Source organism: Peromyscus maniculatus, chromosome 8 (assembly GCF_049852395.1).
Source record: "Peromyscus maniculatus bairdii isolate BWxNUB_F1_BW_parent chromosome 8, HU_Pman_BW_mat_3.1, whole genome shotgun sequence".
Taxonomy (NCBI): domain Eukaryota; kingdom Metazoa; phylum Chordata; class Mammalia; order Rodentia; family Cricetidae; genus Peromyscus; species Peromyscus maniculatus.
The window spans coordinates 109134675-109145208 of NC_134859.1; the positions used below are offsets into that span (position 1 = coordinate 109134675).

At 49.6% G+C, this 10534-nt stretch overlaps 1 protein-coding gene across 7 annotated transcripts; it reads right to left on the reverse strand.

Annotated features, from left to right (window-relative positions):
• Nucleotides 1-416: 416 nt before the first annotated feature.
• On the reverse strand, nucleotides 417-10534 carry LOC102906851 (secreted and transmembrane protein 1b-like). Of its 7 annotated transcripts, XR_013042013.1 has the most exons (6): nucleotides 5542-5694; nucleotides 3730-3886; nucleotides 3181-3486; nucleotides 2449-2587; nucleotides 1742-1823; nucleotides 417-1231 (listed from the first exon to the last, which is right to left on the reverse strand). XR_013042013.1 is itself a non-coding variant. In XM_076543953.1 (5 exons), coding segments are annotated over exons 2-5 (540 nt in total). In that variant the 5' UTR covers nucleotides 3824-3886; nucleotides 10399-10534; the 3' UTR covers nucleotides 417-1822. The 7 variants fall into 7 exon arrangements, 6 of the variants coding, with proteins under 6 accessions (XP_076400068.1, XP_042139168.1, XP_076400066.1 ...); XM_076543953.1 differs by lacking the exon at nucleotides 5542-5694 and adding an exon at nucleotides 10399-10534 and having other exon boundaries at nucleotides 417-1823; XM_042283234.2 differs by having other exon boundaries at nucleotides 417-1823.

The window sequence follows — 10534 nt, forward strand, 5'->3', positions numbered from 1 at the left end:
CCGACTTGGCTCAAACTGGCCCAAACCCAGCATCATGATGACAGGGACCTTAATTTAGATTAATAGGCGCACATCTCTGTGCACTTGCGTCCAGGGTCACCAACTCAAAGCTGCTTATGGGCCTGATCTGGGCCAGGTCAAGGACACCAGGCAGTGTCCTCAGTCTCAGCCTTAATCTTTAGGATTCAATGTGTAGTGCTAAGCAAGTGTTTTGTGAAAGGTTTTTAAAAATTTATTTATTTGTTGGTTTGTTTATTGTGTGTGTATGTGCACCTGAGGGTACGTCTGTGCACCATGTCCATATAGGAGCCTGTGGAGGCCAGAAAAGGCATTGGATCCCCTGGAATTGGAGTTACAGATGGTTGTGTGAAGCTTGAATCTATCTAGTTTTATCAATAAAAACTGGGAGTCAGATATTGTGGTCATAACCTGAAAGATCAGAGAAGCAGAGGAACAGCCCCCAGTGACTTCTTACCTCGCCAGATCCTCTGACTGAATGGGCCTGAGATCCTGTTTCCACCACCTCATATTCCTGTCTCCACTTCCCGATTGTGCTGGGGTCAAAGGCACCAGCCTCCACTGCCTGGCCTCTATGGTTAACTAGTGGCTAGCTCCACCCTCTGATCTCCAGGCAAGCTTTATTTGTCAGAACACAAACAGAATATCATACAACAGCTGTGAGATGCCATGTGGGTGTGCTTGGAACCAAACTGAGGTCTTCTCCAAGAGCAGAAAGTGCCCTTAATCCTGACCCATCTTTCCAGACCTGTTTTGTGGGTTTTTATGTTTCTCACTGTTAAGCGTGTTTCCTAGCAGACCTATAGCTTTATATAATAATTGATTTACTATATTTACTTAACAATTTGTATCATGAAGTTTTTTTCTGAAGCATGAGTTGTAGTCTATAAATGATGAAGTTATTCAAGTTGACATTACAATAAAGAAGACAACTGGGCCCAAGAGGAACAGCAGGTGGGGATAAGCAGGCAGTCAGGGAGAGGGTCTACAGAGAGAGGTTCACGGGGGATTTGAGGGCTTAGCTGTCCTCCCCAGGAGAGCAGTGTCCACCAGCAGGAATTGCCCCGTCATGAGCTCCTTGTCCCTGAGGACTCCCTGCAGACAGGCTCACTTCACCCCCTTGTGGCAGGAGATGGTGATGCATCGTTTTGGACCTCTAATTCTCTCATCAGACTCTGGGACCTGACCACAGGATCCCTGGAATTTGCTGTTGCTGTGAATTAGAGACAGATCTGTGTGCCTGGAGCAAAGCTGGTATAGCACCTTCCCACCACTCCCAGCTGGTGCAGGAGACCATAGGGAAGTGGAGGGGGATCAGCAGAAGGGAAGGAACCCCTTTTTAAATGGCAGAGGGGGACGAATCCTGAGGGCCAAGGGCTGTGCTGCTTGGAATTTCCCCAACTTTGGAAAAAGTTGAGGTGCAGAGTAAGCAACTAATGACCACAGGAAAAAGTCTGTTATTGTGAGTGTCAGAGAGAGGCTTGGGTCATTGCTTAGCAAGCCCTTCCGTGGTGAGCCAACGTTCCTGTTTCTGCACAGGACATGGATGGGATCCTGTGCCTCTCCCCAGACATAGGATATGGACTATTGTGCCTAGCAAACACAAACAGGATTCTTCCTTGTTGTCCCAAGTGGGTGGTGGTAGGTTCATGAATGTTTACAGGGCGATGAGGGCACTAAGGGGCTCCAGATCCTGAGAACATGATCAGCCCACGGTGCTGACCTTGCTCTGGGCTCTCCAGGCATAGGAATCCATTCTTCATGCGACTCCCCTCAGGTTCCAATCACCCATAAGGCTCCCTCATCTGGAGAAAGAGGGAGATGGAGAGGGAGGATGAAAGGAAAGAAGAGAGAACAGAAGGAAGGGAGGAAGAGAGGGAGGGAGAGAGGGGGATTGCCTGAGAGCCTGGCTTGGGCCTGTGTGAGGTACAGATCTGACCAGCACAGACAGCTTACACAAATAACCAGATACACCACACACACTTGGGATACTCTGAAATACTTTGATGTCTCCCAAATCCCAACAGAGTTACGTTTTGAGGACAGGAGGGGCTCAGTCCAGGGCATCCTGAATCAAAATCACAGCTCCGTCCTCAATATAAATTTCCCCTGGAGTCCTGGGAGGAGCCTGAAGAGTACAGACCTCATTCTGTTCTCTGGGTGTCCCAGGGTCAAAGCAAGGGCTTGGGGACAGAGGATTCCTGTGAACCTGTCCCAAGTCAGGGCTTGGATTGTCAGCCATAGCCAGCTGAGGCTCTCTGTACTCTGCTCTCCGGAACTAATGAGGCCCCTTGAGTACCTTTTGGGGCAGGACTTGGGAGATCTTAGGCAGTGTCAGGTAGGGGATACCAGATACCAGGAAACTTATGATTCAAACCAGGCCCTGGGACTACAAATCTGTGGCACCTCAGGAGATGGGAGTGCTTGTACCAGGCAAATGCACTGATTCCTATTATGATGATGCTGCTGAAGACGCCGATGACGATGATGTAGACTTCCTTGCTCACTGCAGATGGGGGCTCAGCACTGACTTGCAAGCTCTCTGGATCCTGGTTGGCAGTGGCTAGGTCTGGAGCAGAGAAGCAGATGATAATTGGCTTTCATAAGTCATTCACTCTAGCATCACTCACGTTAGTTACCCTTGTACCCTTCCCACCCCTCAACACTCCCATCATGGAGTATATGGGTAGGAAAGGGCTGTGGAGGAGGCTAGGAGAGGGCTGTGGGTGGGCTCTAAGAACAGTGGCTATGTGGCCGGAGGGGGAAATGTGTGAAGGCCTTACGCCTTTGGAACTGGAGAACATGAACAGTTTCTTACTTTCAACACCTTCCTGGGCTTGGGGCTCTGCTAGAGATAAATTATCAGAGTTGACAGCAGCCATGATGTACCTCCAGGTTAAAGCACAGGGAATTCTGATGTCACCCCCAATTTCCTAGGGGCTCAGATGACTATGGTAGATTGAACTGGTGTTAAGGACCAGAGGGAGTAGAGCCGGAAGGGACTGTGCAGGAAGGAATGGGTGGGGGGGGGGCAGTAGGTTTAGACACATAAGGTCCTTGTTTGTATGTGGAAGCAGATGGAATCCAGAGCTCAACTGTGAGGGGTTCCTCCCTGATCCTTCCTCCCCTACTCACCCACTCACTTCCTAGCCTAAATCTCACCAGTAACATTCAGGATGAGGTACATATTTCTTCTCTGGCGTCCATTCAGTTGCCACAAGTACGACCCTGCGTGGATGTCCTGGGCATCTGTGATCACCAGCTGGGCCTGGCCTCCTTGAATCTGAAGCTGCCATGAATCATTAGAATAGTTTCCCGGGGGCTTTTTGTTGAAGATAGTCGTGGTCTTTCCATTGGCAGTCAGCTCAATGGTGATATCTCTGAAAGTGTTGGAGATGTTACAGGCCATCTCCACACAGTTGCCTCTGGGTGCAGACACTACTTCAGTGCATCTGGGGTTGTCCCAGTCTGTGTAAGAGAACACAATCTTTACTTTGTAGCCTAGGCATGGTCTTTGATACCCCTACCAATGCCCTGGCAGTGATCCCAGGACTGCTAGTGCTCTACTGTCAGCTATTTTAGGGGTACATGAGTTACCCTTCTGTAGCCCAGCTTCCATCATATTGAGTCTATAAAACCAAGGTCACCACCTGGGCCTGACCACGTCTGGCCTGAGGCCCTCCACTTGGGAGAAGTAAAACCCACACTTACTTTGATTATGGGCATTCAGGGAGACAACCAGAAGAAGGAGGGCCCAGAGAATTCTGGGACATGGGCCAGTGAATGTTATAGGGTAGGCCAACATGGCTCATTCATAGGATGGGCCTCAGGAGACAACTGTTCTGGTCAGTGGTCTTTTGGACACTACCTAGAGGAAGGAAAAAGAAGGGGTCAGAAATCCCCAAAGCTGCTGTAGAGGTCCATGAAAACAGCCCCAGCCTGACAAGAGCTCCTCCTGTCTGCCTCTCCCCAGATTCCTGAACCTGTGCGGGGGGACGGCGTGGCAGGGAGGGGGGGACGGCGCGGCAGGGGGGGGGATGACGGCGCGGCGGGGGGGGGGGCAGGGGGGCAGCCACCAGTGCACCACCCTCTCCTGTCCTTACATTTGCTAAGGAGTGTGGGGCTGGCTGAGGTAAAGCAATGGGCAGATAGACGAAGCCAGGAGTGAGGAGCATTGAGCTGGCTGTTCAGAGCTGTATAGTTAACCAGGCAAACTGCTAGGGTTGTACTTTGTGCAGAAACAGGGTCATGTTACAGTTTTGTCACATTGGCTTGACCTGTGCACTGCCCCTCTGCTGTGCACTAAGTGGCCTCTGTTCAGTGCGTAGCGCCTGAGGTCTCAGAGCTGCCCTGTTCTGACCAGTGGTGCCTGCTGTTCTCACATCCTGCCTGTCCTTCATTCACCTGCTCAGTCATCCTCACACTGAGCACCATGGCTTAGAGGACGTGGTCTGTGTAGTCCAACAATGGCTGTCTCATGCTAGAGAGGCCAAGAATCTGGTCATGGTTCAGTCTACTAGGCTGTCTCAGCTGTCCCATTCTGGGGCTGGAGACGGCAGGATTGCTGCTGGGCTCCGGTTCTAACACTGGTGACAGAATGCTACAGCAACATTATAGAAGAAACTTCCAGCGAGGGTGAGGGCAAGCAGGCGAAAGTCGGAAAGCAAGATTAGCCACCTCAGTAACTCATGCCAGTAAAGGCGAGACATTGGCCAAATCTGCACCTGTCTTTCAGCCAAGCGGCCTGCCCAGTGCCACCTTGCTTAAACCCTGAGCTCTGTCTACTTGCCCTGGTCACATATTACATTGTACTATACACTTCTAAAGCACGGGTAAGTTTTGTATTTCTTCTATTTACCACATGACAGGGTGCTTGCTGCTTTTATTAGGTGAGCAATGTCTTCTATACCTCAAAATCAACCCAACTGACTGTCTTATGGTGGAGGCAACTCCAGATTCCCGGACATGCATGTTGCATCGCACCATCCCTCACAGCCTCAATGTGCAGTTCCCAGCACAGGACGGAGACCCTCCTACACATCCTCCTCACTAGTACAGCTTCCGTAATATGTGTAGATCCTGTTCTAAGGGTCCCTGGGACGTTGACTGGCAATAAAGGAAAAGAGAAGGCTCTGCAAAACACTGACAGTTCCTGTTAGGGAACTTGTTCTCCAGAGAGCTCCCCAGAGACGGCATAGCCTGACTCCTACTTACAGTTTACTGCTTCCTTTGCAAAATGTGTAATAACCTGTTTCCTGACTCCTTCTACCTCCATAAATGTGTACACATGCATACACATATATGTACACATACACGCATGCATATACATGTACACAAATATTATGTTGGAGGAGGAGGAGACAGCGGAGGTGAACCTTTAACAACCCTGATGAAGTCACCAGCTCTGTTTCCCGCAGGCCTGGTACATACTCAGCACACAGTAGGTATTCCAACAAGTGCATCTGGACCCACTGAGATGTCGGAAGGGTAAGGGTCCCTGCCCAGCCTCTTCTGAGGCCTTACCTGACATGGACATGGAGCGCAGCTTTGCTCTTTGGGACTTTCAGTAGCCCTTCAGGAAGGTTTGGTCAGTGCCCCATGGGAGGCCTAGTCCATATTCCTGGGCTGGAGCTAGGCTGGTCAAAGGTCAGTCTCGGTCCTCATCTGGACCCAGGTGACATGGAAAGTTAGCAACCTTAGCCAAAAGAGTGTTTATGTAATGCCTACTGACCCACAGCTGGACTTAGGATAGGGACACCCACGGAAAGTGAAAGACAGAGGCTGGGCTCTGTCTTGAGGCTGTGGGAGCTAGGTCCAGCAGTCCTGGGAGGGGAGGATGTACTCTTCAGCCTTGGACACTCAGCCCTCTGGGGGAGGCAAGAACCTCTCAGGGGGCACCAAGTGTGATGGGAACTTTCATTTTCTACATGAGTCTCCCGGTTGGCTCTTAGGAAGCCTCTGAGATATTCTAGCACACTTCACACACCCAAGTCCTAATTACCCTATCGTCATTTCATCTGACTCACTGTTTGAACCTACCTTCCTGTTACCCCTCACTTCAGGAATCATACATCTGTGAAGTCCCCTTTAGAGTGTTACTGTGTATGAAATGCCACAAGACATTCCTATTAGATGGCATCTTGGCCCTGACGGTACACCAAACACCCCTGAAAAGCTGGAACTGACATCCTCATGGTGGCCTCCATAGGAAGCTGGAATCTTTGCTTGTCAAGAGTGCTGCCCAGGTTCAAGGCTTCTCCCACTGCCCAAAGCCAAGCCCATCTTCCAACTTCAGACTCTGATCATCCAAAACTTCTTTTCATGCTCACCATGCGGTCATCACAGCGGGAGTCCCAGATGGTTCTGAAATCCAGCTAGGGGATTCCATGGTCCCACCTCTCTTTTCCTCTCAGGTACCTCTGCTTGGGGTGGTGCTGTGGCTTTTGTTATGGCACCTATGGTGACTAAGTGAAGGCCACAGTGTAGTGACAGACAAGACAGTAGACGCAGAAGGACTGAGGGTCTAGGGGCCACATTCTTGTTCTTGGCCCAGATGACACTGGGCAGGTTGCCCTGGCCTTGAGGTAATCTTTGGCTTGCACTATGGACATGGATGCCATGTGGTGTGAGGTTGGCCATCAGAGAACAGGACGAGCATAGCTATGTCCCTCAAGATACCTCTCAGTTCCCAAACTGAACAATCTTCCCATTGTTCCTGGAACTGGAAGCCTACTTTCTCTTTCTTTCTGGGAGCCTAACTTTGCTTCTCCTAGGGACCCAGCTAGAAATAGATTCAGGAGCACAGTCAAGCAGGTAGGAGAAAAAGGCCAACTCTTTTCCTCTCTGAGCCGCAGGCCCCTTGATGCAGGGGGATTTTGTCCTGACCAGAGCCTTGGGCAGCATTGTAGTCTATGCCTTTCTGGGGACTTTGGACCTTCAGGCTGAGAGGCACAGGTGGATATTCTCTGCACTGAGTCAGGCGAATCCTCAGGGCTCTGAAAGTCCTGGGTCCCCTTTCACCCTCCAGTTGTACATGTTCTGCCCTTTCTTCCTTGTTGGTGACAGGACCAGCCCTGGCTGCCTGAGATCCTCGCCCCAGCTCGGCACAGAGAGTGGATGTCAGTGGTGAGGTCTGAGGGAACTGAGGGGCAGCACACACAGCAGACTGGGAGAGCCTCCTGACTGGCCTGTGACTATGTCCACCCCAGCACCCTATGCCTCTTTTTCTGAGGAAGGGTAGAAAAACAGGGAAATGATGGAGACATGGGAAAGAAAAGGAGCCTGAAGGAAGCCACTTGTTAGATGAGAATTGAGAATTGCAGCATGGCTAACATTTTTTTTTGAGAGATTACTTATACAGAGACAATATTCCTTTATATAAAGATATTTTCAAGTAAAAATGTTAAAATAGTTGGCTGTGGCGGTACATACTTTTTTTTTTTTTTTTCTAGAAAGGATTTTTCTGTGTAGTTTTGGTGCCTGTCCTGGAACTCACTCTACAGACCAGACTGGCCCTGAACTCACAGAGATCTACCTGGTTCTGCCTCCTGAGTGCTGGGGTTAAAGGCGTGCACAACCACCGCCTGGTTGGTACATACTTTTAATTCCAATAACTGGGACACAGAGGCAAGCAAAAGCAGGCAGAACCCTATGAGTTCAAAGCCAGTTGGTTAACATAACAAGTCTAAGCCAGCTAGGGCTACACAGGAAGACCTTGTCTCAAAAAAAAAAAAAAAAAGTTAAAATAGCAATGAACATGCTTAAGGCCTGAGCATATATGAGCTAAAGTATGTCCTTATTCAATCTCTCTGATGTCTTCTGGTACTCAAACAAACAAGACTATTGCCTTCCGTTACGATAACAGTATCCTACCTTCTTGAATCTGTGATCCAGGATTTACTTTATCAATTACAAGTCTGTCTAGTGTCCTCAGAAGTATCCTTGCAATCTCATTTAATTTTTTGAAAGAGATTTATTTATTTATTTGTTGGTATTTGAATGTTTTTGCCTGCATGTATGTGCACCACACACTTGTCTGTTGCCCTCAGAGATCAGAAAAGGGCATCAGATCCCCTGGAACTGGAATTATGACAGTTGTGAGCAGCCATGTGGGTGCTGGAAACTGAAGCTGGGTCCTCTGCAAAAGCAGTAAGTACTCTTAACCTCTGAGCTACTGCTCCAGCCTCACCATTTAAATGTCTTAGTAACCCATCGAAAGCAATAACTTCAAAACGCACCAAAATCCTATACCTAACTATTTTAAATACAAAGAGGTGTGATTCTCCATTGAGAGACTCACACCCACACTCTTGGGTGTGTCTGACTCTTTCCCCGAGTTGCTTTCTTTCTGCTAACCCTGTTCTCACATCAGTCTCTGTTAAATAACGTCCTTTAAGGGCTGATGAGGTGGCTCAGCAGGTGAAGGCGGTTGTCTCAAAGCTATGACCACTGGGGTTTTCCCCAGAAAACCTTGTAAAGACATAAGGAAAAACCAGACTCCACAGAGTTGTCCTCTGACCCCGCATTTGTGCGCACAAACATACCCACACCCACAGTCTCTCTCACACACACCTACACACATAAATTTTTAATTTATTTTTCCGAGTATGGTTGTGTCTGCCTTTAATCTCAGCACTCTGGAAGCAGAGGCACCAGAAAAATGAAAAAGAAAGAGCCATCTGCTCAGCAGGTAAAGGCACTTGCTGCCAAGTCTGATGATCTGAGTTTGATCCTTGGGACCCACATATTGGAAGAGGAGAAACTCGAGTTTGATCTCCACAGGCAATGTGGCTCCTGCTTTTCTCCAAAGCCCTAACTGCCCCAAGCGAGGGTTCTCAGCCTCCTTCCAGTTGACTGGGGTGGCGGACCACCCTGGCAGCTGTGAGAGCAGCTGGAGGGGGAAGCTGGTATTGCCCCTCTCTGGCCTCTGTCTAGTTCGTGGTCCCAGATCCTGGCCACCTAGGCTCTTGGGCCCTGGGAACCTCTGAAGTTCTTCCAGCTATAACAGGACCTCCTTACCTAGAACAACAAAATAACCAGAGGCGGGTGAGCCTGGCGTCTGCCTCGTTTGCAGATGTCTCCTTTACGATCCAGTTCCTGCTCAACTCTGCACATAGGTATGGTATTACTCAAGTAGCACCCCTAAACCTAAATCCCTCATGGCTGGAGAAACAAAGATGAGTCACTGAGGCATCTGTCAGCTCTGTCCTGTTCCTGATCCTGAAGGTGCATGAAAAGTCTCAGCCATTGTTCTTAAAGTGCAGCAGCCCTGGGTTTCAGAACAGCAATCACTTCTTGGGAACCCCATTGTCCCTTAAGTAACAAGGACTTCTTGGCAACACCCTACTCAATCAGAACTGAGTCAGTGACCAACTAGACCACACTGTGACCCTTAATTATGTAGAACCTTCCTGTTCCTCTACTTAAGTCCAAAACTCATGTTAGTTCCTTGGAGATGGATTGACAGACTCTGTTGCCATCCTCACCCAAGGACTGTGTTGGTTAAGTTCCTTTCTTGTATTTTTATTTGCTTTCTTAGGGATGAGCAGCAGCACCCACATGGTGGAGCCTCTAGAATCAGATCTGTTTCAGGACTCAGGTTACACAGACGACAACATGGTATGCCACCTTGCTGACACCCCCTTCCCAATGCCTTTGTAATAAGTGCCTCACTGAATCCCCTGGTGGGTCTGATACCCTGACCCATGTCTGGTGGATGTGAGTGCTGAGCCACAAAGGGGTCAGGAGCAGATTCGACCCCCTCTGCAGCTGTCTCGAACGGCACAGCAGCCTCAGCTCAGTGTCAGGCTAGGAGTCACACGCAAGGAGCCTCAAGAATTTTGGAGTAGAAAGAAAGTCACAAAACGAATCTTCAACCCCACAACCAGAAGTTGGCTTCTACTTACGTTAAGATGAGAACAAAAGGATCCACAGTGTCCCTGACCAAACATGACATAGATTCCCAATCCTGATTGACCAGCCTCACAAGTTCACAGATACCAACCACAGCTCCCCTGTGTGCACCAGGTCCCTCTTATGTAGGCCTGGGCAACTGCATGCCCTGGCTTCCCATACTCATGGTCAGATGTGAGGTTGCCATTCTCCTCTTCCCATTCAGTACACACGGAAGAACCTAGCTGCTGTCTCTGCCCCTCCTGGATCTCAGTGTGGAGAGACAGATCTACCCTGCTCCAGGGGTCTGAGGCACCTGGGCAGTACCTCAGCCCCACTTTTATTCTGGACAAATCCTTGAGGCAAGAGGCAGCCAGTGAAGTGAGAGTCCCAGCAAGGCTGCAGCCAGGGACACCCTGCCTGAGGGTTCCATCTTCATTTCATATGCCCCAAACCCTCTGAGCGCTGCGGCCCCAGTCCAGTCCTCACCTGTATGCATGCTCTCCAGCTTCTCACCTGCTCCTCTGGCCAAACTCTGTTGCTGCCACCAATGATCTCATCCAGCCCAGGGGGTGTGGCTGAGAGGAGGCATTCCAAGTACCGCCCATTCATATCTGGGTCTGGC